Source organism: Micromys minutus (genome assembly GCF_963924665.1).
Source record: "Micromys minutus genome assembly, chromosome: 11".
NCBI classification, from domain to species: Eukaryota; Metazoa; Chordata; class Mammalia; order Rodentia; family Muridae; genus Micromys; species Micromys minutus.
In genome coordinates this window covers 34,847,866-34,874,644 of record NC_137980.1, presented here as the reverse complement: position 1 = coordinate 34,874,644, position 26,779 = coordinate 34,847,866, and the positions used below count along the sequence as shown (strand labels likewise).

Below are 26,779 nucleotides of genomic sequence, written 5' to 3'. Positions count from 1 at the left end.
AACGTCCAGATTGTAAGTCAAATGAATCACCCCTCATCTCCACCTGTAGCTTCCCACAGTGGTCTCTTGTTCATTGACATCCTGACCTTTTAAACAGTTATATTACATTTATTTGTTTGTACATTCTGTGTCTGTTGAGGTCAGAAAACAGTGTGTAAGGTCTCTCCTTCCACTGTGTGTGTCCTGGGGATGGAACTTTGATTCTCAGGCTTAGTGGCAACATCTTTATCCATTGAGAGAGCGATCTTAAAGCCACTGATTTTTTTTTCAAATGTAGTTATTCATGGACATTGTGTTTTATCTCCAAGAAGTTCATACATACAGAATCTTTCCACCTTATCCTCTGAAGTGGGGAGTCTTACTGAACCTGGAGCTTGTGAATTCAACTCGGCTGTCTGGCCAGGACAGATCAGGCATTCTTCCTGCCTGAACTGCCAGTGTGTCAGCCGGCATGGGGTAACACACTCTCACAGTCACTTTGCCTGGCTTTTGTGCTCATGCTGAGTATCTAGAGCAGCACGGTGTTAGCATGGCAAATACCTTGCTGACTTAGCAATCTCTCCAGGCCCCCAATCCTTTTGAAACTGCACTTCAGTTTTTGAAACTGCTCTTGACTATCCCAGCAGTTAAAGTCCCCGGTCTGCCTCTGTTTACATATTAAGTCTCACAGTAACTGACTTCCTTATGTTCATGGTATGGGAACACTGAGACCTGGGTTGAAAGCACCCCTCTTAGGGTGCAGTGGAGAGTACTTGTTTTGCTTCTGTGAACCCGGCCAGGCTCTAGTCTAAGTGAAGCTCTTGATGTTTTAAGGTTTTCCTGGTCTCAGCCCACAGGAATCAGGGAAGGTCTCTTCTGTTTATGAAGGATTTCTCCCTATTCCCTGTGGGCACTCATTTCTCAGGAGTGGTGAATGCATGGCATGAAGGGGCCAATAGGAATTGCCCCCTTGAAATCCATTAAGGTCCTGTCCCATCAAGCTAGGGGACATATCCAAAAATCACGGGGTCTATAGAAACCATTGAGATGAAAACAGATTACCTACCCAGGTTTTCTTTCTTTTGTATTTTAACTGTTTTGTACCTTCCAATCAGACTATCAATACATTTAAATCTATTTAACTTTTAAGAACAACTAACTTAAAGTTGCAGTTGGTTTTTGTAAAAGGAGGACCTTGGGACCAGAGAGTTAGGTCAGGGCTCAGAACTCAGGAGACTAGGTTCACATTTAATTTGTTGTGCCTTATTTTTAAGAAGTTGCTTTTATTCCTAATGTTTTAAAATTCTGGTTCTGCTTATTTGGTTAAGCCAATCTCAGACTTTTGATGGAGCTCCTAAGAGCTGGGATGGTGTGTGAGAAGTTGTACATTTCCATGTGTCTATAAGGCTATCTTTTTTTTTGTAGTTACCCAGTGATGGTCATGTTAAAGATACCTTCCCTAACTTCCCAATATCATGAGCATGTAAAGACTTCCTCTGATACTTTTCTAAAACACATAAATACACTGCCATATGTATGGGAAGGATTTGGTTTGATTTTTGTGATTTAGGCAACCAGGGGGCATAAACCAAATGTGATTTTTCTTAATTTGTTGTATCAACTAGTTATGACTTAGTGTTTTTGAAGCTACAGATATGCTATTATATTATCCATACATTTTTCACACATAGAGATTTTTATCTTATTGGAAAGTTTTAAAACATAGTGTAGAATTTACATAAAAATCAAAGATCCCTTGGCTGTTTGCTGTGTTTGGGTCCCATTTACATTCGAAGTTCATTTCAGGGCCTTTCCGTTTGGTTTCATTTCTCTCTCCCTCTCTCTATTCCAACATTACCTCACTAATGACACCGCTCATGTTAAAGGAGAGGGAGTCAAAAACCCGGGATCCATTTCGAGAGCGAAAATGGAAATTCATCGAAGCGTCATGCTTGCATGCCTAATTACTTAGATGTTAACTTGAGGCCCAAAGATTCACAAAGTTCTCGGAATACATCTGTGCCAGGCCCACAGCAAGCAATGGACCATGGAATTGGGTTTTGCTGATTAATTTGTGCCTGTGTACAAGCATGACATGCTCAGAGACTTGTCTGAGGAAGTTTCTAGCAAATGCCAATATAGCCAGCTCTAAGGAAGTGGGGATTATAGGCACTGTGTGTGTGTGTGTGTGTGTGTGTGTGTGTGTCTGAGTCCTAAAGGACACATTTGGCCCCGAGGACAGGATTCTATTCATCACAAGGGTCTATACATCACAAATGTATGCATTTGCTCTTCCTGTCTTCAGTCAAGATGTGATTTACTCAGAGAAGTCTGTGGGGTGAGGTTCACAGATAGGTGGACAATGGGCCTGACTTCTGAGTTCAGGTGGCCTTTGCTGTCTATGCCTCCCACACATGGCTGAGAGCCTGTGACTGATTGGCCTCAGAGCCAGAGTTTTGAGCATGGTCACAGATACCTCTCAGCTTCTCTCTGCTTTGACATGTCCTTAGGGCCACGAGAGAAGCTAGGAGAAGCAGCAGGGCTGAGCTCTCCCTTGGAGGAGCTTGTATGAAGCTGGCCTGTCCACCTACTTGCCAGGTCTCTCCTGAGATCTCATTACATCAATATTGCAGAGCAACAGCAGGGTTAATACACTTCAACACGTCAAGACTCGTGACAGAAACCTCAGCCCTTCTATCTCCCGTGTGAACCAAGAGCCTCCACTGAAGGCCACATGATCAGGATCTTAACCTACCAGTCTTCAGGGATCCTTGCTGCACTGACCTGGGCAAGAAATGCTCACTGGTCTCCATAAGTCCAAGGAGCACAGATATGCTGAAACTCATGGCGAGGACCCAGAGGAAGCAGAAAAGAGGCTGTGGTCCAGTTCACAATCCAAAACTTCAGGGGCTTTTTAAAAGTATGAAGGGGAGAAATGAATCAGCTCAGTGTCATAGATTAGATGTGAACTTAGAAAACTAAGTTGATCTTAAACTCAGCCTGGAGTAAGCTGAAAGGGAGAGAGGGAACAGGCCTTGCATCACGTACTAAGTAGACATGTACTTAGGGCCATGTGTACACTCAAGGTCCTTCACATCAAAGCAAGCATTCCGAGAGGCGACACCCACATCAACCTCTGTTGGGTTCTTTAGAAAGTGGGGCTTGGGTTATAAGTGAGCTCTTAGGAGGAGGCCATGAGAGGCAGCTGAAGTCAGGGAAAGGGGCGTAGAGACACTTAAAGAGTCTGGCTTCAGCCTGGGTCTGTAGGGTTTCTGAAGTGGGACTTGTACCATACAGATGGTCCTACTTAGAGATAAGTATGTCTGAACCACGGCACCCCATACCAGCCAGTCAGCCACAAGGGAGTGGAGGTGAGGTGGAAAGTTTCTCATGTATACACAAGCAAGTCAAGCCCCCACTGGCCCAGACGGTGTGTCCCCCTCAGCAGGGGCAGAGATGGGTAACCCTAGGGAGAACTCTTAGATGATAATTCGCAGCATCTGGCATGCCTTAGGGTTCCCTGAATGGCAGCAGATGAGAAACTGCCCAATCAGGCTAATTCTCTGAAAGCATCAGAGAGACGGGGGCCTCCCCGGCCCACAGCTAAACAAAGCATCTCTTCAAAGATGGCACCAGCATCTATATAGGTTCTCCTCAAGTGTGACAGGGTCCAGATGCCACTTTGGTAAGACTGCCTGGAGGGCCAGGAACTGTCCTGACAGACCCCCTGGCCACTTTGATTGAATGGAGTCTCCAAGGTACAGGTTATGTGCCATTTGTAAAGCCTGCAAGCCAGCTGCAGTTGCCAGTGGTCTTGGGGACAAAGGTGAGCCTTCACACTCACTGGCTGTGCGTCCCCCCAGGTCCCACCTCCCTTTCTTTGTGTGCTTTAAAATCATTCAGCAGAAGCTCCAGTCCCCTGGTAGCTCTTCAGGGATCCTGTGGTCTTGACAAATGGGACCAAGGCTTCAGGAAAGGAGTTAGTCCTTCCACCCCCACCCCAGAGGATGACAGCCCCTGCTCCAGGCTGGGAAGGCAAGTTGCTTTCGAATGTAGACACCCAGTGGAGAAGGGTGAAAACCCCCTGTCTCATGGCTAGTGCATTCTTCAGCCCTGGCTTAAAATTCTGCAGTAGACCCTGGTGGCATGGTACTGTGGTTGGGTCTTGGAGGAAACTCAAACAACTAGGCGGGAAGAATGCTAAGCATATTGCTTCTTCTCAAGAAGGTTCTGTGGAACACCATTGGAGTCGAGAGCTGGGAAGTCAAAACCTGTACAAGAGGGCGGCTCATCTAAGGATTTGCAAAGAGCTTTCAAATGAGCTTAAGGCATGTGTCAGCGAACTTTCATCTCAACTTACTTTTCCCTAAAATGTGGGTGCTAGACAAAATGGCTGGTCTCCTTAGAGCTATACCTGCCTGTCAATAAAATATTGTGAGCCTGAATCAGGAGGATCAGAATCATCCTCAGCTATGGAGGAAGTTCAAGGCCAGATTGGGCTCCATGAGACCACTCCCTGTCCAGCTCCGAGTTTCCCAGTCATTCCCAGAGCCTCTTCGCTGGCACATTCCCTTCCACACAATGATTACAGATGCATTGCTCTGCCCCACAGGTGTGAAGGGAGTTTCTGGCAGAGAGCCAAACGACTGTGCAAGCCACCCTGGTTGCCGAGAAGAAGCTGTCTTCCTCACCGACTTGAGGGGTTAGAGCCACAGGGGACCCATGGGAAGAGCTCGGCAGAAGTGGCAGGTAACATTTTCCTTGGTGGTGAATCCAGACTAAGTGTACAAACTCATGGGTTCCTAGCATTTAAGTAGGGAAACCAGTAGATGGGCAAGGCAAATCCAGAATGGCAAAATGAATCAAGGACCACGATGAGGTTTTTAATCTGTGAGACAACCAGCCCTGATCTGTGGGAAATGGCGGGACATAAGAAATCAAGATGCGGAGCTGGAGAGATGGCTCAGCATTTAAGAGAACTAACTACTCTTCCAGAGGTTCTGAGTTAAATTCCCAGCAACCACATGGTGACTCACAATCATCTGTAATGAGATCAAATGCCCTCTTCTGGTGTGTCTGAAGACAGCTACAGTGTACTTATATGTAATAAATAAATCTTTAAAGAAAGAAAAAGAAAAAAAAATCAAGATGCCAACATGTCCCAGGCCTTGGCTACAAGAGCCAGGCCTTAAACAGCTACAGATTCCCTCTGGGAATGTGTGCATCAGGACTGGTGCCTCTACCTCCCCCATCTCTGGACAGGAAGTATGCTCAGTTTTTTGCACAGTCCCATCATTGTAAAGCTTTGGGAGGTGGGTGGAGGCAGTAGGGGAGTATCACAGCCCATGACAAATACTATGGTTCTGTGAAAGGCACGTTTCTAATGCTTACCTGGGCAACAATCAGACCATGGCCCAGAGGGAAATGGGATATAGACTTATGAAAGCTACTTCCTGGAATAGGGGCATCTTAAACCCTGTCCCTGAGCAACTAGGACAAGTCAGAGGACTTCTCTGGATCAATATGTCTGCCCCCTTACACGCAGCAGTGGTGACTCCGGCCTTGAAGAGGGTTGATTGGGAAGAATGGAGCCATCTTTGTGGAGCCCATCCAGCCAAGCACATCTGAATTACCAACCCTTTCTGTCTGGTTGTTAACTGATTGGTTCAAGGGCTGACTAGAGCCTTTGTCTGGTGCCCCAGTTTTGATTTTTAGGGACCACAGTGGGGCAATTACTCCTCCTCTGTGTAGCTCCAGCACCCCCTACAGGTAAATGGCACTTGCTCCACCCCTGTCCCCAGTCCCCAAAGTCTTCTCTCCATGTAGAGAGGGAGATTGGTGTGTAGTGCTTGATACTCAGAATCAAACCAATGTAGGAAGGTACTCACTCCTACTGTTGGATGGCCAGCTAGGGAAGGGAAAATACTGCTCTGGGTAAGGTATCTGAAGGGTCTAGATCCAGGAGGCAGAAAGGCTGGGGTGCAGAAGGATGTAGGAGTTCAGCTCTACTCTATCTGTGGTGCATGGCTCTCACCTTTGTCTACATCTCTTTGTTCCTTATTCAGTGAAATCATCTACTAAGCTCTACGATGCCCTTTGTGGAGGACATAACATTGATAAATACAGTTTTGCCTGTACATAAGAACACAGGCTTCCTTCTGTACAATGGTCAGAGCTTCCTGTGAGGCTATACCTTCTCAGTGGGCCTTCATAGGACAGTATGGATGGCATCTCTGTGCTTTCTAGACTCTAGGGCAAGCCTCTTCCCATTCCCTGAGAGCCTCTTCAACTTGCAGTCTACTGTTAGGACTCCAGACCTCAGAGCACTGCAAGGTGAGAAACTAGAGGCACAAGGGGCACCACATAGAAAGGTCCTCACGTGGGAACCATGGTCTCTGCTGTCTGGTTCTTCATTCTTTGTCTCTATGTGCTTCATCTTTACATAGCTCCATGAGTGTTTGGTTCTAGGGTTTTCCTTTATGTGGCAGGGAGTTCCAGTAACATGGCTGTTGGACTCTGCTGCTGAGCTGTCTGGGAGCTGATGGTCCTGTCTTTCCATAGGCAAGAGGTTGCCAATGGTCACAGCAGAAATAAATGAGAGCAGTTGGATTCCGCCAGTTGTCCCCAGGATGGAGGTCTCCGGCTCTCTTTTCAACAGCTTAATGGTGAATCCAGCTGTATTGGGAGCTTACACCAGCCAAGTCATAGGCCTAGGCTCTGTGTCCTACAGGTAGGAGGGACCAAGAAAGTAGGAAAGACAGGTTGGCTGGCTCCTTGTTGTCTTTGACCAAGCCATACTGAGAATGGAATAGGTGACCTGCTCACTTCTACATGGAGGATTTTGACTGGAAAGCTAAGACACATAAGCTCTGGCCTATAGACCCAAATGCTCAGTATTAGATCACAGTAGCTTCTGGGTATAGCCTTACCCAACTTACTTACAGCATCCAAAACAACCAGTGATATTGATTGCTAATACACACACGTGTGTGACAGTGACACACACACAGAGTGCCGAGTGAAGGAGAGACCCATGGTGACTAGAGCCCTTGCTATAGGAATATGAGGCTACTCTCATGAGTCTTGGGAGGAGGATCTCTTTGGAGACCAGGGCTTCTTAATGGAAAGGTAGTTGTGGTTTTCTTTCTGGCTGGGTGTTGAGCACAGGGAGGAAAATGACCAGGATGGAGATGCAGCAGAGGTGGGTAGAATGTAGGAGCTGCCATGTGGGACTGTCCAGCAAAGGACACATCATCACCTGCATGCTTGCTGGATGTAAGAAAGTTGTCTTGCTGTCCCCTTCCAGCATCATCACAAGCTGGTGCTTCTTATCTCCGTACAGTTCTCCCAGGCATCCCTGGGGCACATCACAGGAGCTTATTGCCTGCAGTTTCCCACTCAGCTCTTTTCTTACATGGCCAGTCGTCACTGGATTTAGAGACCTCACTAAACCTGGGGTCCTCTCACCTTAAGAATCATGCATCGATTTGTTCTGTGGACTCTACCAACATCATTTTCACAGATCCCAACAGTTGGGAAGCCGCTCTTCAGCCTTCATAAGTCACTCCCATCCAATCCCACATAAGGGGTGTACACGCCTTTCTGAATGACAAGAGGGCAGGGTGTGTGCAGACGTCAGGTGCGTAAACAGGCTTGTTGCCTGGGATTTCCTGGATGGAAAACACATTGGGTAGAGCATTGCAGTTAGCCTAAGCCATAAAAGAACAGAATCCTAGGGCTGGGAGGTGGCTCACTGGGTAAACTGCTTGCTGGGGAAGGGTGTAGGCCTGAGTTCATCAGTCCCTGATACCTGAATGAAAAGCCAGGTGTGCTGTCTCGTGATCTCATCACTGGGGAGGAGGGGACAGGAGACTCTCTAGGCTTCTCTGAATAGCCAGTGTGGCCAAACCAATGAAGAACAGGTTCAGTGAGAGACCGTGTCTCTTTACACACACACACTCACACACACACACACACACAGAGAGAGAGAGAGAGAGAGAGAGAGAGAGAGAGAGATTCTCCATCCCTACCTACTCTAAGCAGTAGGCTCTGTAACACTCTGGGATTCTCAGACTGCATGAGACCTTTCAGTGTCCCTTTAAGGAGAAGACTGGGGGACCAGTTCAGGGAGCTGGGTAAGGCCTTTCATTGGCTTTGTGGGCAATGCAGACATTCAGCTCCACATTCCCTTAGAGTGTGCCTAGCCTTACCCAGTGGCCCAGGCCATGGACCATGTAGGCCAAAGAAAAGTACATCTACTCTCTGGTTCTCTCCAGGGTTACCTGTGCAGCCCTGGTCCTGCTCATGGGCACTGGCTTAATCATAGAGACACAGGGGTCTTGGGAACACAGAGTCGTCTTAGAAACCCACTAACTCTGCCTTTTATCAATCCAAAAACTTCTCTCAGGCTGGAGGGAGGCTCTGAATTCACATAGCAGGATGTCCGAGAGGCCTCAGACATCCCCTCCATCTCCCTTCCCTTGGAGATAATCCACTCTGTACGGTCCAAATTCAACAGTAGCCTTCCATGGCTTTGTCACACTCCCAGGAGCAAAGGTTCGAGCTAATGAATAAGAGCAGGTCTCCACAGAAACAGAATCCAAAGATGGATAGCACTAAGTTAATTTCCCTCCGGGAACCCAGCTCCGGGCTTGCACCCCATGTAGGTATAGTACCCTGAACAGCCTGCGGGGCTCTCAGATGTCTAATCTCTCTTGTCTGATATTTGAGGAGCAAGATGAGCCAAGTCCAGGGTTCCTAGTGCCCATTTTTAAAGGCTTCCTGTCCCTGCAATTAGTCAGAGCTGGGAGCATGGGCACTGCAGGGCAGGTATGAACCTTCAGGGAGAGGTCCACACAGTGGCCTAGGAAAAATTAATCACTGTGTGTTTTTATTGAAGTGTCAGAGGGGGACCTCAGAAATGATGGTAGGGCAAATCAGCAAGCTGGGGTTGACAAAGTATGATGGACACCTGAGTTGAGGGGTGGGAAAGCATGTCAAAATAAACACTGCTTGGAAACCAGGGGTCAAGGGGTTTCATTACCGTTGCTCATCAGTAAGTGAAGGGTGTCAAAGACAAAATGCTCCAACTTCAAAGGAAGTCAGGCTGGACTCTGGTGGTCTACCATTAATAAATAACTGTGTCAGGTGTCCTTTGAAAGGGTGGATGCTAGCGAGACATCTGAGCTGGTCCCCAGGGGTAAGGATGCCTTGATGATATGCCTGTTACTATGTGTGCCACTGTGCTGTGTGAGTACTTGCCAACTGTGAGTATTGTGACTATGTAGAATTTGTGGCTGGGAATACCTGTAATCATGTATACCTGTGACTGTGTGAACTTGTGACTGTGTGTACTTGTGACTGTTGTGTACTTGTGACTGTTGTGTACCTGTGACTGTGTGTACTATTACTGTTGTGTACCTGTGACTGTGTGTACCTGTGACTGTGTGTACCTGTGACTGTGTGGGCCTGTACTGTGTATACATGTGAGTGGGAGTACCCGTGTGTACCTGTGGGTGTGTGGCTTTTTGGAGGTGAGGGAGGAGGAGCTGTAACCCAGGGTAGATCAGAATGTGCCACCTTGTTAAGGGTGGTGCAGGAGGCTGTAGTTGGTGAAATGTAATGGAATTAAATGATGGAATTGAGAATTCCCATCATTTTGGGTTGGGAGATTTGCCTATTCTAAGGTAGAAAAACAGTGGATTCTGGCTCTGGAGTATCCTATGGAACTGGCTTTTCTAAATGTTGGTCAAGAACACACCTTTCCAAGAACAAGTTAGATCTAACATTTGTTGTTGTTTTGTTTTGTTTTGTTTTCTTGGAGACTCTTGCTGTCAATAACTTGGAATGACACAGAGTGAGAGGATGTTTTTTTTAAAAAAAATATTTTTAAAGATGTTTGTTTTCTCTCTAAACCATTCCAACAGCTCAGAGCTAATCATTCAGATTAACAGATGGTGTGGTGATTAAGCTGTCTGTAAGCAGAAGGCAAAGGAAGTTACAAAGGATAGAGACCCAAGTCACAAGATTCTACACTGATTACAGAGTGAAGTATTCCTAAGAACAGAGAGAACAGAGGTTTTTTCCTTAAATCTAAACCCAATAGTATCTCAGCCAACTTTTCAGCAAATGAAGGAGGGATCTAGAACTTTCTATGTACATATGAAGACTTTTCAGACCTCCCAATACAGAATATGTTCACGTGTGTGTGTGTGTGTGTGTATGTGTGTGTGTGCATGTATGTGTCTATGTCTGTGTATGTAATAGAAAGCAATTCTGTAGATTTAATCTTGCAAACTTAAACTACTTTATTGTAAGTACTGGTTTTTAAGTAGCAAATTTCTGAGTATACCAAGAAAGCAGATGTCTGCCTTATAATCCAGATGGCTGGGGTGCCACCAGATGGTTGGGGAGCCCCAAACATGAAAGTGGTTGCCTAGCTGGGAACAGGGGATCCTCCCCAAGCCCCTCTAACAAGCAGAATGCTAGCCCCATCCCCCTTCCTCCTTCACCTCCTTTCCTCTGCTTCTCTACTTTTTTATGCTGGCCTCCCATTTCTTCTCATCGCTGACTGCCTGCCTCTCCCCTTTGTCTTCATCCCAGACTTGAACATGCCCTTCAGAACAGTTTCACTGTAGACTCCCCTTCTCTGCTCCTGTACCTTTTGCTGTTTCAGTTAACCTAGTCTGGTAGAAACATTACATGGAAACTTCTAGAAACAAAGTTTACAAGTTCCAAGACACTTTTATAACATCATTGCTATAAATATTCAACTTTATTTCTAGTTAATCTCTTTGTGGGTCTAGTTTATAAATGAACTGTGATTGTGAGCAGCGGTGTTCAGGTAAATAGAGTCCGCTTTGGGCTTTGGTCTGAAGTCCCGGTCACCTGTGGTGGGTTTTGACACGTATTCCCTGTGAGAAAGGGGACAGCTGTGAATTGGCTGTTAAGTGAAAATTACAGGCAGGATGTTGAAGGTCGTGGAACTGATGGAAGTGACCATGGGAAGCCCACTTCATTCACACTCATGGGGGGAGTCAGGGCAGGTGAAAAACGAACCGGAGAAATCCAACCAGGATTACAATGGGAAGAGAGACTCAGGGGTCTTGGGCTTAAGAGACGCCCCTTGAAGAAATTGATGGAGCCTTGCAATGTGTTTATGAAGGAAAAGAACAAAAAAAAAGTTATTCTAGGGAGACTTGGTGTGGAAGTCAATTGAAAGTGAGGGTAGGTTCTTGGGTACCTAGTAGTTATGTGTCAAACACACTCCATATTCATCAATACCTAATTGGCTTTTATCGATATTCCGAGTTAGTGCAAGTCTGGCATCATAACCTCTAATAATAGCTCCATTCTTATCGCTGCACCCCCATCATCTTAGCTTTTCAAGACAAACTCTGAAAGTTATTCTCTCTGCATCCAGTGAGATCTTGGTCCCCATTGTTTGTTAGTGAATCTTAGGTGCCTTCTCAGGAACTATATGATTTCAGAGTTGGCTGTGCCAGCAGGCTCTGCCTTCAGGTGCCCAATGCTGTGGTAAGTTCTATGTCCACTGAACAAACGCCCAAAAAGGTCTCATTGCTTTCTGCTGAACTTCATCCAACAGTTTAGTCAGAAGCCAGTTTCCAGTAGTTCAATGGTAGAGCAAGACCCTAGATCGGATCTGCAGCATAATAACAATAGATTGCACAGACAGACAGACAGACAGACAGATAGACAGACAGACAGACAGATGAAGTCAACCCAGACATAGTGGCATGTACCAGGAATCCCAGTGTGCAGAGGCGAAGGCAGTAGAATCAAGGCTTAGGATCAGGATTCAAGATTCCCTTGGCTCCAGTTTGAGTCCAGCCTGGGACACAGGAGATCCTGCCTCTGATAAACAAACAAATAACATGTAAGTAAGATTGAATAAGGCCAAGCACAGGCTTGGACATTTGTTTTCTCATTGTGCTTTCAAGTTGTATCAACCATGGAAGAACACAGACAGCAGGTGTCTAGTTTGGGCAGCAGTGGAAGACCAGCAAAATTCAATTTCACAGACCCATAATCACCAATCTTTGGACACATCGCTGTTACCTCGTTTTTTTTTTTTTTTTTTTTTTTTTGGTTTTTTTTTTTTTTTTTTTTTTTGTTTTTTAACAGATGAAAACTCTAGGGAGATGAAGGTAGCTAGTGCAAACCTACAAATGTTCCTTTCCTTTCCTCCACCTCAGTCTTTTCCTACACTGTAGTGAGGACCAGGGTCTTGAAGGGTGCCCTAAGGCAAGAAAGAAAATTATTCATGATGAAAATTGTAATTAAAGATTCTGAAAAAAAATCTATTCTTAGGTATGATTTGTGTATAAAACTCAAAGCAGAAATGTCCTCTGACAGTGTGTTGGCGGACAAGCTAAGAGGAGGGGAAAGGCTATCCTGCCATCTACCCACCCAGGTCACCCTGAAGATAAGCAGTAAATCCACCCACAGAAGACAGGGTGTGAGAAGGTCTCAGGTGTCCCTGCTTCTCTTCAAGGCGTGGGCCTCCTGGTTTAGCACTAAGCCTCCGAAAGGCCTGACATCGGAATGGATTGGTTCGTTGTGATGGGGATTAGAGGAGATGACAGAGTTGCAGTCTTCCCAGGACAGGGGAGGGTTGAGACACAGGTGTCCCGACGTCATTTACATGCATATGTGATGGGGTTTAGCCTTTACCTTGAACACCTGAGCCTTCTCTCACCAGCTTGGGGACAAGAAGGCAATTTTTCACCAAGTGCCAGCTTGAGCCAGCTGAAGCCAGCTAGCTCAAGACTGACCTTTCAAGGACATGGGAGAAGCCTTGGTCTGAATGTGATTTTTCCACTGTGTTTCCAAAGTCAGGGTCTCACTTGAGAAGAGAATAGAAGCATTTCAGGTACAGTTTACACACACACACACACACACACACACACACACACACACACACACAGTCTCCTATTTCCATTAGGAAAGGCAACTGAAGGGGGGGGGGAGATGCTCAACATTTAAGATGATAGACTGCTCTTACAGAGGACCTGAGTTGGATTCCCAGCATGCACCTGGGGCAGCTCACTGTTGTCTGTTAGAAAAAAGCAACTGAAAACTTCATAAGTCTGTGCAAACCAAGGGCTGAGCAAGGCTGCTGAGGCAGCATGTCCTGTGACATGGTGCGTGTATGTTTGGAAATGCTGCACCCTCTCTTTCAGAACATAATGGGGGAGAGGTGGAGATGGGTGCCACATCTCTGGGATGTGTTTATGTTTCCAATGGGACATTCTCTTCTCGGGGAGCTGGAAACGGAGCCACTTCCAGCCTCATTACCATTCGCCTAATGTCACAGCTATTGACCCAGGGCTGCAGAAAGAATCTGGTAATTAGCTTGGTCCTGTTGCTGTGTTTCTGTGCACATCTCCCAAACGGATGACATATCCGCTTTGATTATTATTATTACTGAGATTCCTTGTGGTAAAAGGGCCTTTTCCATTAAGTGAGCCCTGTCCTGTTTACTCAGAGCTGGGGCTGGGGTACATTAGAACATTCTGTGGCAGAAAGTGTGCTCTTATACATTTCCTTAGAAACGAGTTTTGCGGAAGCAAAGGGAGAACATTGATGTAATGGAGGTTAATTATTTGGGTTTTCTCTGGGTGATTGGAAGGCCCACCGCTCCTCTCTGTACACAGACTAAAATTGGAACACTGAAGAGGACCCCAGTGTGGCCCTGTGCCCAATGACACATCCAAAGTCACTGATTGAAGTAGATGTTTTATAGAATGGTAAGGAGTACATTGGGTTTAAGGTCTGCAGTTTCCGGCAGTCAGTATGGCTCACAGCAGTAAACATGCAGATGTTCTCGCTGCACTCTGAAGGGAGGCTTTAGAAACTTCTCTCAGAACTAAGCTTCTGAAGGAGCCTCTCCAGTCTAGAAGGCGCATCTGCATCTGTGCTTCTGAACAAACTCGGAGGAATGACTTTGTCCTCGTGTGAATAGAGCAACGGGAGGTGTGAGTCTAGCAACCTATATGCAGTCTCTCATATGAGGAGTCTGTGATGACCAGCATATTTGTGGGCTTTCCTCCATTCACACCCTTCATGTGTGCCTAGGGCTAGAAGAAGGCTTGGACCATAATCCCAGCCCCGGGACGCTGTGGTAGGGGGATCATTACGAGTTTGGTCGGTGGAGTAAGACATTGTCTCAAAAAGTAACAAAACAAAACGCAAAACCCAACAAACTAAAGCCAAAAACCAAAGAACAAAACAAAGAGAAAGAGAAAAACTAACAGACAAGACCCACTACCACCACCAAATCCCAACAAGAAAATCCTAAAAAAAAAACCAAACTAAACCAAACCAAAAACCATGGTTGCATCCACTGTGCTCTAAGTATTACTGATTTGTTTTCTTTCAAGAGCACTCAAAAACAAACAAACCGACAACAACAACAACAAAAACCAGAATCCCTTACACTTATTTTAAACAGAAACTGCTTACCACTTCATCAAGAGGAAGACTGATCTGGAGTGCCCTAAACAAGTATTTTTTGGGGGGGGGGTAAATACACTGTAGCCAGAGTCCCATGGGTGTTTCCCCCAAGAATGTTGCCATACCATAAAGGAGGCTAAGGCTTGGGCAGCCCACCAGCCTTCTCAGAGGTAGGATTTTGGGTGCAAAGCTAGAACTGCAGTCCTGGTTGTGTGGTAACCACTGAACTATCTCCTAGGTCTCCTCTTACACACATTAGTGCAACCCTCCAAATTGCTTGCTAATTAGTCTCTGCCAGGAGCATATTAGGAAATTCCTAACTCATCTCATCCAGCTGGGTCCTCTGACCCTGAGATGTGTGGTACATGCTGTCCTCGAACCCATAAACCCCAGGCCTCTCCTGCTGCCCACTTGCTTCTTTCAGGGTTTCCTCCCCATGTCTCAGAGTTGGTAGAAACCTGAGCGTACTGCTTGCTAAGAATCCGTTTCTGTTTAGACCTCAAAGAAGTTTCTTCTGTGCAAACCTGAAGTCTACTGGGCACAGTTTGATGTTCCTTCCAAATATTAATTGATTTGTTCTCCGGCATGATGTCTCAGCCTTGCTCAGGGACAGTCTTGTCACTGCTAAGGACACAGAGCCACGCAGGACTTCCTCTGTGCCTGGCCAATTCATTAGACCCGGTTAGCAATTTGCAAAAGAGATGAATTGATTTGCAGGCTGCTGAGCCCTGAGTGTTAGTCAGCTGCCTCCTGGCAGCAAGCTTCTGCCCACCCCTGGGAAGCCAAGAGAGTCAACAGCAATATGAAAGGCTTTGGGTAAAGATTGGGGTGGGGCTGACTTCATTTTTCATCATAAACAGGAGCTTAGACATGGCCGTCTTAGTTCTTTCTGAATCAGGGACTTCTGGGATAAAATGAGAAGAGTGGCCACAGAGAAAGAGGATTTCTTAAAAGTGTGTGTGTGTGTGTGTGTGTGTGTGTGTACCAGTGTGTGTAGGTACACACATACACTTCACTTTTTTTGTTGTTTGTTTTGATTTTTTCAGAGGCAGGGCCTCACTATGTAGCTTGGTCTGTCCTGTAACTTACAATGTAGACCAGGCTAGCCTTGAATTCACAGTGGTGCATCGCTGGGATTAAATTTGTATAACACGATGGCCAACTGGACCATTATTTTTCCCTCCCTTCCTTCCTTTCTTTTGTAAATTTAATTTGTGTGTGTGTGGGGGGGGGGGGAGGAGGTCAGAGGGAATTTGAACTCTAGTCTTCTATAAGAGTAGTAGGTGTCCCTAACCAGTGAGCAGCTTCCCTAGTGTTCCTAACCAATGAGCAATCTCTTCAGTGTTCCTACCCACTGAAGAGTTCCTCCAGTGTCCCTAAGCACTGAGCAGTGTCTCCAGCCTTCTCCACCATATTTTCTGAGACACAGTCACTAGACAGACAACTAGGGATATCCCTCAACTTCTCCTCTCTTTCCTTTAACATTAGTGTTTTTTAATGGGCTTAATCTTTGAGTGTGAGCCCCTTGTGCACTGAGCCATTTCTGAAGCCCCTTAAAGCTTTTATTGTCCCTAACTGACACCAAGCTGTCTTATTATGGACATTGTACATTGTATGCTTATGTTAGGAAGATTCCGTTGTGAGGAAAGAAGACATTTGTCTACACACACACACACACACACACACACACACACACACACACACAAGCACACATGCTGGAGAACAAATAAGAAGGGGTGGTAAGAAAAGGAAGGAAACAGCCATTATTTTATGTAGAAAAAAAGATGGCTTCTACTGATGTCTGCTGGGCTCAGTTACTTTGTCTCTAGGCAACAAGGAACCTCTACAGTCTTCCCATGCTTTGTGACCCCAATTCTTGTTCCAGCCCAAGTCCTTAAACTAAATCTCTCAGGCCTAGTCTAGGTCACTACCTGTCTTTAATCCTGCTACAGAGATATTGTATGGCTGGCCAGACCAGACTGAGCCACCCTTGTGGAGCTCTTGAAAGTAAAGAAGAGCCGGTTGTCTAAAAGAGGAGGGGGTCAGGCAAGTGACAAGAGTTGCTTCTGCACATCCTTATGAACTTGGAGATGGTGTCTCACTCCTAGGTTAAAGCAATAAATCATGTTCTCATGAGCAGGTGCATGCCTTGACACCCCAGGAGAAGGGATGGGGAAGGGGGGAGGCAGAAGACACCGTGGGCTCTCCCCGAGGTGCTCAGGGACTAGAGGGCCATGACACTTTTGTGAGGGAGATGAGTCCTGAGGTTTGCTTGCAATTACCAGGCCCTGCTGTGTGCCAGGCAGTGTGTGGGAGCAGAAGACAGGCAAAATGAGAACAGGACACAGCCCGGTCCTCAGGGAGAGCTGGGTCTGGCAAGGGGAGCCGACAGAGACTGGTAAACAGGTCATTACACATGCAGAGCGGAGCTCTCTGATGTGATTAAGCTTCCGAATGAGGGGTCCTGACAAGGCCGGTTGGAGGAGAAAGAGAGCCGAGGCACAAACAGGAACTGGAGGGCTGCAGCAGGCCCTGTCCCCGCGGCCTCTCCATCCGGTCTCTCCCTCTAGCCCCCACTGCAGATGGAGGACGGGAGGGAAGCTGGGGTGGGGGAGAGCTGTTATCTCCAGCCTCCTTGCTTCCCCCCTTGAGTCATAAAGGTTTTTTGTTTTTAAATCTGTACATGCTACAACAGTCAGTGAAGACACATAACACTTAACTACTATTTACTTGTTTACCTAAAATCCTAAGTGTTTCCTTAGCAACCGTTAATAGAGTCGTGTTGACTTGTGGGCTAGCTTTCTTCTTTTCTCTGTCTCTGTGTCTCCAAGTCGGGGTCTCATGTAACCCAGGCAGGCCTTGAACTCTCTATGTAGGCCAGGCTGACTTTGAACTTCTGATCTTCCTGTCTCCCCAAGCCTTGTTTGTGCTGTGCTGGGGGATTGAACCCAGCTTTGTGTATGGCAGGCAAGTACTCTCTACCTACTGAGTCCCCATACCCAGCCCTCAGAAGCTGGGGACGAGTCTCCTGAAAGCAAGCCTTTTGGCAAACCACTCTTCCCCGGAGTACTACAGAGGAAGCCTGAATTTTGTTCTAGAAGTTTCTCTGTGGATATGTTGGAACAGGCAACCAGATGAGAGTAGAAGATGGGGTGGATGAGAGGTGAGCTGTCGGACCCTCCCTCTCACCCGCCCCGCCACCCCCCCCCAATTCCCAACTGTCCCTTTCGGTTAGAATCTTTAGGATTAATTCTAACTAAGGTGTTACCAGAAATCTGAGACTGGAAAATGTCCAAAACAGTGAGTCCTGGAGACGTTAGGTGATCTGCCACCAACCTTAGGTGACAGAATCACAAGGAGAAGGGACTTTGCTGTTCAGTCCTTTAAGCCCCCTAATGATGTCATGGGGAACTTTGATTCTGATGCTAATGGCCCTCCGCCACCTGCCTGACCTTTTCGTAATCCCTTTGCATCAAGAGGGGTTAGGTGTCCACATCTGTCTGGGAGCTGAGAACAGGTTGTTTTGATGGAAGCTTTTGTGCAACATCTGCTCTCCTGATTTGCCTTGTACTCAGTTCACCTGAGAAGCTGAAGCTGCTGTCCTGTCTCCTAGTTCCCTGTGAAGCGGGGGTGTTATAGAAACCGGTAATTTCATTTGTGGACTTAGAATTAAATTTTTTTTTTAAGTCGAGGGACATCTGTCTCTTTTTGCCCGAGGCCTTCATCTGTAAAATGGAGTATGGCTAATGTCTAATCTGGCTCCTGTCTAGAAGTCCTGACTCATTCCAAGGGGGAGGGGGGAGGTTCGCTGAGAGGCCCACCTCACAGGGTCCTCTAGGTCCTGGTAGGAAGCTGTTACAAAATTACCGCACTCAGTAGCGTGTGACCAGGGTGGCAAACAGTAGGGGGCGCTACCGTTTTCACCCCACATCTAGAGACGCAGTTTTTAGGCCAGAGGACTGAGCCAGAAGCTGTGGAGTCTCATTCTGCTGCCTGGGAGTGGGTACCTAGTGAGACACGGGAAAGGCTAGGGTATTCATGCTTCATGAGCACCTCTGATGGATGTTCCAGAGGGAGCTCAAAGAGTCCCTGGTGCTCTGCTCAAGGTCCCCAACCTCCAGACGAGGCTCCGGCTCACGTTGGCCTTCACCTCAACCTTGGATGCTGGCAGGGAGCTCGGAGAATCAGCTCCAACAACAAGCAGCTTCCTGCTTCCGCGTTTGAGGGTTTCCGCCAAATGTTTTCCCTCACCTGATTTTCGATATGACCTTTGGGGTCAGAGGCTACCCCCTCCCCATCCTCACTGGCAGGCAGTCGTGTCCAAGTTCATAGGTGAACAAAAAGATAGGGTCCTAATGCCCCCCTCCCCTTCTGCTAAAACTCTTAAAACGTTGGCTTATTTTTTTTTAACTTTCAGATTTTTTTTTTTTTTTTTGTCCCAGCCTAAAAGGCATTAACGTTTGATGGCTATGAGGCACCTGCCATGCCGGAGACGGACAAAAGCCACCTCTAAGCACGAACATTTGGAATTATTAAGTGTTCATTAAAGCACCCCCGGGTGCACAGCACTCTTAGGGATGTTTGCTTCTCAATTTTCTATAATTTCCTTATTTTTCTCTTCTAGCTAAAGGCAGATGAAAAACGAACTCGGCGCATTTGAGTCTCTGAATCATAGTTAATGTGCGACGCCCCCTCCCTTAACTGCGCTGTTTCCCTCTGCCTCCTCCAGTCTCCTTTCCTATCAATCGGATAAACTTCTTATTCCTTTTAACCCCTACTCCGACTGCCACTCGGAAAATGTATGCAAAGACCCTGACCAGCTCTCTCAATACCCCCTCTCGCTTTAGGTAGGGGTCTGCGGGCTGGGAGCTGTAGAAAAATCGAGAAGGCTGAATCACTGCAGCCCAGGCGCCCGCACGGACTCGGGGTTGGGGTGGGGCTGTCTGGCAGGTGGCTGCAGGCTGGGGTGCAGAGCACAACGCTGGGCAGCCACCCACGGCCCCCAGCCCCACCGACGAGCTTCCGGGGGGGGGGACTGGGGAGCTGCTGCTGTGCTTGGACTGTTCTGGAAAAACACCAAGCTCCAAGCCCCCTCCCGTCCGCTCTCCTGTGACTCTGGTCTTACATGAGCAGAGAGGGAACAACAGCTAAAAGCTGTTTTTCTCTTTCCCTTTCTTTTTATTTTTTTGACAACAACCTCACATAACCTCAAAAAGTTACCCATGAATTTACCAAAAACTTTTTATGAAACTACTTTAACCTCTGGTGGGGGTTAAAAACAAGCTCTGTGGATTTATTACCCGGAAAAAAAAAAAGCGAAGCATGACTCTGTATTTGCTGGAAAATCGTCTACCAAGCTTCAACGGCGCCCCCTACCGCTGCCTGCGAGGAATAGCGGGCGCCGACTGCAAGCAGGAGCTGCTGGCTGCTTGCTGGCTGCCCAGGACCTGGCAGGACCTGGCAGGACCTGATCCCTGGCCGGTGACTGGACCCCCTCCACAGCAACCCGGGTCTGCTCCGAACCCGGACCCCTTGCTGGGTTTTAGCTTATATTCTTTGAAGTTCAAATGACTAAACCTGGAGCAGGCTAATCTCCAGCTGGGCTTGTACTGCCAGCCTGGGTTGGACCCCTGCAGAACAGGTGAAGCTTTCATTCTGAGCACGCAGGTGACCCTTGCTTGTTTGTTCCTTTTTGCTGCTTTCACGTAAATGCCACCCAGATGTACTGAAGGAAGAATGATGACCCTCCAGAGGAAGAAAGGACAGGCAGGGGACCTCGTAGGAGGCTGAGACTCAGAGAAGCTGAGCATTGCAGAGAGCAGGTTGAAAGAGATGGGCAAAGAGAAGATCTGAGAACTGGGAAGGACCGGGAGATGGGGGTGAGGGTTTCTGTGAGGAGGAATGTGGATGTGGTCAGGCCTCCCCAATTTCAAACCACCCCAGTTCTCGCTCAGAACTACCATGTTTTTACGAAGTACACGAGAGAGGGGAAAAAAAAAAAAGCCGTTCAGAAAAACAAATGTAAATCGAGCCGAGGAGCCGGCTCTGCAGCCTGCCCAGCAGACACAGCCTGCGGCACTCAGATTGTCTGGGCCCTAACACCTAGAGTCCTCTTGCTAAGGACTGAGCTTTAACAGTACTGAAAGAAAGAAAGAAAGAAAAAAAAAAACAACTAAACAAAACAAAAGCGAAAGAACAACAACAAACCAAACTATCTTTCTAGTAATCTTAGCTCCTATACAGGGAGAAAGCCATCTCCGATCTCTTTGGAAGAATCTAGAATTTGACACTAAATAGTGTTTACATAATGGTAATTTAAACACATTGTCTGTCTGTCTGTCTGTCTGTCTGTCTGTCTCTCTCTGTCTCTCTGTCTCTCTCTGTCTCTCTCTCTCTCTCTCTCTCTCTCTCTCTCTCTCTCTCTCTCACACACACACACACACACACACACACACACACACACCTGCCAGAGATCTTTATTGAGGTTCGGGGAGGGGGGTGCTCACTGCCATCTCTCCTTGTCATCTAACACCCACACAAGCAGCATCAGGCTCAGGAGAGGCAAATGCCAAACCCAGATTATCTGTGGCTCTTTTGGGGTTCAGGGGTTACATTTGGGAGGAATCTTTCTTTTCCTTTTATCTTCTGACCCTGGAGACTATAGGAAGACAGCTGCTTCTCCACACCCTCAACTTCCTAAAAGTCTCGAGGGGAATGTGGTGGCACTTGGGGGAGGGGAGCTTTTTCTTCTTATACCAGAAAGATCTGTGCCCCTCCCCTCCTGGTGGGTATGTTTTTCCTTTTCCAGCTTCTCACTTCAAGTTTGGTACTTAGATCCGAAGCTACGCTTGTGATTTGGGGGCATCTTTCCCAAGATGGACTTTCTGGGTATCCTGTATCCCTACCCCACCCCGCATCCCCATCCCTCTGCTCCGACCCAGCCTAGGCTCCCTTGGTCCCTCCTGATGGTAGAACCTAGTGTTCTGACGCCTCTAGTGGTGGACTCCAGAATAGCAGCCTGTTGCTTTAGCAAGGCAGACAGGCATTCTTGCTTTGTTCACTAGCTATTTCCTGGGGTTGCTGTTGTGGGTTCTAATCTTTCCTTTCCTATTTTCTCTCTTGACATAAGATCTGGCTACATAGCACAGGCTGCCTCAAACTTATGGAAATCTTCCTGCATCATAATTGCTACCCCACCAGCTTTACCCATTGTTTCTCAAAGGACAACCTAATATCTCTTTGTCTTCCTTATATATTAAGCTGTTGAACATTGCAATGGAGACCATAGAGAATCAGACATGTCTGCATCTACCGCTGCACAAATGAGTTAAACAGACCATGTTTTTAACTCTCACAAACTCACACATTAATGGCTCAAACAAAATCGGTGGTATATGTTTTCGTCAGAAAACAATTGTTTTCCTTTTACGTTGCTTCCGGGTTCTGCAGGGTTTTCATGTCTGTGCCTTCTGCCCTCCCCTTTCAAGCTGCAGTGTTAGCATGAGATGCTGCATGTTCCTCAGCGGCAGAGGAAGCTCTTCATTTGCTGTTATTAATTTCTATCTGTTGTGTTCTGTTGTGTTTAATTTTAATTAATTGAAGTGACATTCATTATAAATGCAATGTATAATTAAAAAAATAAAATAAAAAAGGAGAAATCTTCTTAGTCTGTTCTAAGTAACTACATTTTGAAGCTCAGACTGAGCCCAGTCTGACATGTTCTGGAAACTTCTCTGAAGCATAAGTTTGGCTTCCCATTTGGTTTGGTTTTGTGTTGACTTTTCCTGTCAGTCCATGCCTTTTCCGTAGCTGGGTTAACGAGATTGGAGTCGGTTTCAACAGCTTGACTTCCCAGAAGCTCACGAGCACACACACATTTTTCTTCTTTGCTCCTCATCATGCCTGTCCATAAATTTAAGGCTCTGCCTTGCAGCCGTCTGAGGAGTTAGATAAGGAAGGAATTGATGGCCATGCGCACAGCAGAATGGGAAGCCAGAGGGACCGGTGCAGGCTGCAAATGGCTATTTCTAGAAAAGACTTCATTGCATCAATCTGTGATTTGTTTCTCAAATGTAGACTCATTAGATGCTTCCTGGGGGAAGCAAGCTTTGCGTTTACGTCTACCATTAGGTAATGTTAATTAAATCTTTCATCCCACCTTCAACATGAGCAGGAAGGTGCTAGGGGTCAACTGACATTCAGAATATATACCTACCTTATCCTCTGAGGTCTACAGAGACATCATTGTCCCTGTGGATTAGGAAAATGTTTGAATATCTATCACTACTGGTACCAACAGACGAAAATCCAACTCAAAAAAAGACTTAGGCACAAAAGCAAATTTGCTTGTTTTAAGGGTGTTCAGCTGGGTGGGGGGGCTTAAGCAATGCCCCTACATGTTATTCCTAGGTCACCAGGGCTATCTCTGATGGCTTCCAGTGGCTTCTAGTGGCTCCATGTAGGCCCTCCCCACTTAGTAATAACATTAGGGAGACTATAGGCCCAAGTCCCAGCATGTCTAATTTAGGGAGATCTGGCTGTGTGTAGCCCCGGGTAGGGGGTGGGTGTGGGCTACCTCATGCTTAGGAAGGGTGTCTGTCACTGAGGAGCGCTGAGAAAAGAAGGGCTGCTGAACATAGGGCAGAAGGTGTTGGGGGACTTTTCACCTCCAAAGAGGCAGAGGAGAGTGAAAATGTTTACAGCCATGAGTTCTATTCTGCACACTGTAGGTTACATGCCAAGGGTCTCAGATCCTGGGAGTGCTGTGCACTGATCCTCTTTCGGATGGTTCTCATTCCCATATCCTGTCTACAGCTCTCACCTCTCTGAAGGGTTGCCAGAAGAAGCCATCTTTCTCCAGTTTCCTCTTAACCTGTACTTCTCCCAGGACTTCTTGAGAAAGTCATCTCTAGGAGAACCCAAGACACTAGTTATCTGTAAGTTTCACGATGGAGTCATGTACTGTATAGGCCCCATACCTTTTTTTTTCTCCTCCCCTCAACCCAAAGAAGGCCTAGAGTCTTAGGACAACCTAAAGCAATGTAGAGAGATGTAGATGCCACAGGTCAGCTTCCACTTCTGACCTTTAATTGATTACTCCTGTGGTCCAGGCCCCTTTAAGTAATCGTTACATAAAGCATTGGTTTGGTGCAATGTGTTCTGCTCACATTCACGAGGCAGCTGAGCTGAACTTGCAGTGCGCGTCTTTAATAACGTCTTTGTCATCCCCAGAGCCGCTGGCTTGAGTCACCTAATGTGGCTTTCAGAGAACAGCTCTCTGCTTTCATCCCCGGCTCTTTGAGATTTAGTACCTTTAGACCGGGAGGACAATGACATCATAGAGACTTTATCCTAAGAGCCCATTTTCAGTCGGTATTAGGACAGTCACTTTCTTTTTTCCAGTAGATGCCTGTTCGCAATTTTCACAAAATATGTTCCATTTTGCTTTTCTAAGGCAGTCTTTAAGAGATTTGTTTACAGCAACACGTAAGGCTTATAATTGTACCCCCAAATGTCTGGGACTAATGACTGCATTTGTGTTAAAATCACCCCCCATTACCTTTTCTAAAACTAATTTTGTCAGATAATGTCTCTGAATAAACCAAACCAGCACCCATTGGCGTCATATCAGGCTAATGTGTTTTTCTGAGTAACGTTTTGTAATTCAACGTGAAGGCCTCATGTTCCTTGGCTCAGGATGGGGCCGTGTCCTGATATCCCCATGGCTAAACTGGGAGCACCTAGCACCCAGAGGGCACTGAATTTCTAACTTACCTACCACACATCCTGACTTGGGACACTGTGGGCTGTCAGTTGTCCTTCATGGTGGTGGGGGCTGAAAAATGGTTGCAATCCACTGGCAAGAGACTGTAGGGTCCCACAGAGTCAACACCAACGTGGGTGAGACTCACTCTCTACTGAACGTGTGCTGCCCTTCCACCAGACTGTGTGGATTTGGTCATGCCCTCTTTTCTGAGGGTAGGTTTTTTTTTGGGAGGGGGACTTGTTTTGTAGAGAGACTTTAATCTTGATGCTAAAAAGGTTCAGTGGAACTGAACTTGGGCCGGTGCTGTGTCTGGAGAGCCGGATGGGCTTTTGTTGGATATGAGACAAGAATGCTTGTTTTATCCTAATATAAACAGAAGACCTACCACCCAAATAGTACCCTGCACATAACGCTTTAGGGTCACTTTTACTTCTATGTGTCATTTTAAATAGTCATTCATTTTTATTGGTTATTTCATTTACTTACATTTCAAATGTTATCCCCCTTCCCGGTTTCCCCTCCATAAGCCCCCACCCCATCTCTTCCCACCTGTTTCAATGAGGGTGCTCCCCCATCTACTCCCACCACACCACCCTAGCATTCTCCTACATTGGGGCATCGAGCCCTCACAGGACCAAAGGCCTCTTCTCCCATTGTTTCCAGACAATGCCATCCTCTGCTACATATGCAGTTGGAGCCATGGGTCTCTCCATGTGTGCTCTTTGGTTGGTGGTTCAGTTCCTGGGAGCTCAGGGGGCTCTGGTTAGTTGATATTATTGTTCTTCCTATGGGGTTGAAGACCCCGTCAGCTCCTTCAATTCTTCCTCTAAGTCCTCCATTGGGGTTCCTATGCTCAATCCAATGGTTGGCTGTGAGCATCCGCCTCTATATTTGTCAGCCTCTGGAAGGGCCTTTCAGGAGACAGCTATTTAGGCTCCTGTCAGCAAGCAATTCTTGGCATCAGAAATATTGTCTGAATTTGGGGGATTCATATGGGATGGATCCCCAGGTGGGGCAGTCTCTAGATGGCCTTTCCTTCAGTCTCTGCTCCACTTTTTGTCCCTGTTTCTTTAGACAGGAGAAATTTTGGGTTAGTATTTTTGAGATGGGTGGTGACCCTATCACTCAACCAGGGGCTTTGACTAATCTCTGGACATGGTCTCTACAGGTTCTCTCTCTCTTTGTTGGGTATTTTGGCTAATGTCATTTCCATTGGCTCCTGGGAGCCTCTTGATTTCTTGGCATATAGGACTTTCTGGTGGCTACCCCAGTTCCCCATCACCCACTACTACACACCTCTGTTCAACTTCTTGACCTTCTGTACATCTCTCCCATCTCCTTTCACACCTGGTCTTGACCCCCTTTTCCCCTCCCCATCCTCTCTCCCTCCCAAGTCACTTTCTCCCTCTACCTGTCGTTATTATTTTGTTACTCCTTCTAAGTAGGACCAAAGCATCTACATTTGGTCTTCCTTTATTTGAGCTTCATATAGTCTATGAGTTGTATCATGGGTATTCTGAGCTGTTTTCCTCATATCTACTTATCAGTGAGTGCATACCATGTGTGTTCTTTTGTAACTGGGTTACATCACTCAGGGTATTTTCTAGATCCATTCATTTACCTAAGAATTTCATGAAGTCATTGTTTTTAATAGCTGAGCAGTACTTTATTGTGTAAATGTATTGCATTTTTCTGTATCTATTCCTCCATTGAGGGACATCTGGGTCGTTATAGCCTCTGGCTATTATAAATAAGGCTGCTATGAACATAGTGAAGCATGTGTCCATGTTATATGTTGGAGCATCGTTTTATAGCTGGGTCCTCAGGCAGTACTATGCCCAATTTTCTGACGAACCACCAGACTGATTTCCCAAGTAGTTGTACCAGCTTGAAATCCTACCAGCAGTGGAGGAGTGTTCATCTTTCTCCACATCCTTGCCAGCACCTGTTGTCATCTGAGTTTTTGATCTTAGATATTCTGACTGGAGTAAGGTGGAATCTCAGGGTTGTTTTGATTTGCATTTCCCTGATGACTAGGGATTTTGAACATTTCTTTAAGTGCTTCTTGGCCATTAGAGATTCCTCAGTTGAGAATTCTTTGTTTAGTTTCATACCCCATTTTTAATAGAGGTATTTGGTTCTCTGGAGTCTAACTTCTTTAGTTCTTTGTATATATTAGATATTAGCCCTCTATCAGATGTAGGATTGGTAAAGGTCTTTTTCCAATCTGTAGGTTACCATTTTGTCCTGATGACAGTGTCCTTAGCCTTACAGAATGTTTCCAATTTTATTAGATCCCATTTGTCTATAGTTGATCTTAGAGGCTAAGCCATTGGTGTTCTGTTCATGAAAATTTCCCCCGTGCTGATGTTTTCGAGGATCTTTCCCACTTTCTCTTCTATTAGATTTAGTGTATCTGATTTTATGTAGAGGTCCTAGATCCACTTGGACTTGAACTTTGTACAAGGAGATAGGAGTGGATCAATTTGCATTCTTCTACATGCCAACCATCTGTTGAACCAGCACCGTTTGTTGAATATGTTCTTTTTTCCCACTGGA

General features: G+C 46.4%; 1 protein-coding gene across 1 annotated transcript in view; it reads left to right on the top strand.

The window, feature by feature from the left end:
• Positions 1 to 26,779, top strand: part of ZNF831 (zinc finger protein 831) — a gene marked incomplete at both ends in the record, with an annotated part of 63,456 nt that overhangs the window by 9,536 nt on the left and 27,141 nt on the right. The window contains one exon of the mRNA XM_080925530.1: positions 4,592 to 4,728. Within this exon, the coding sequence (XP_080781656.1) occupies positions 4,592 to 4,728 (137 nt within the window). The remainder of the gene's footprint in view (positions 1 to 4,591; positions 4,729 to 26,779) is intronic.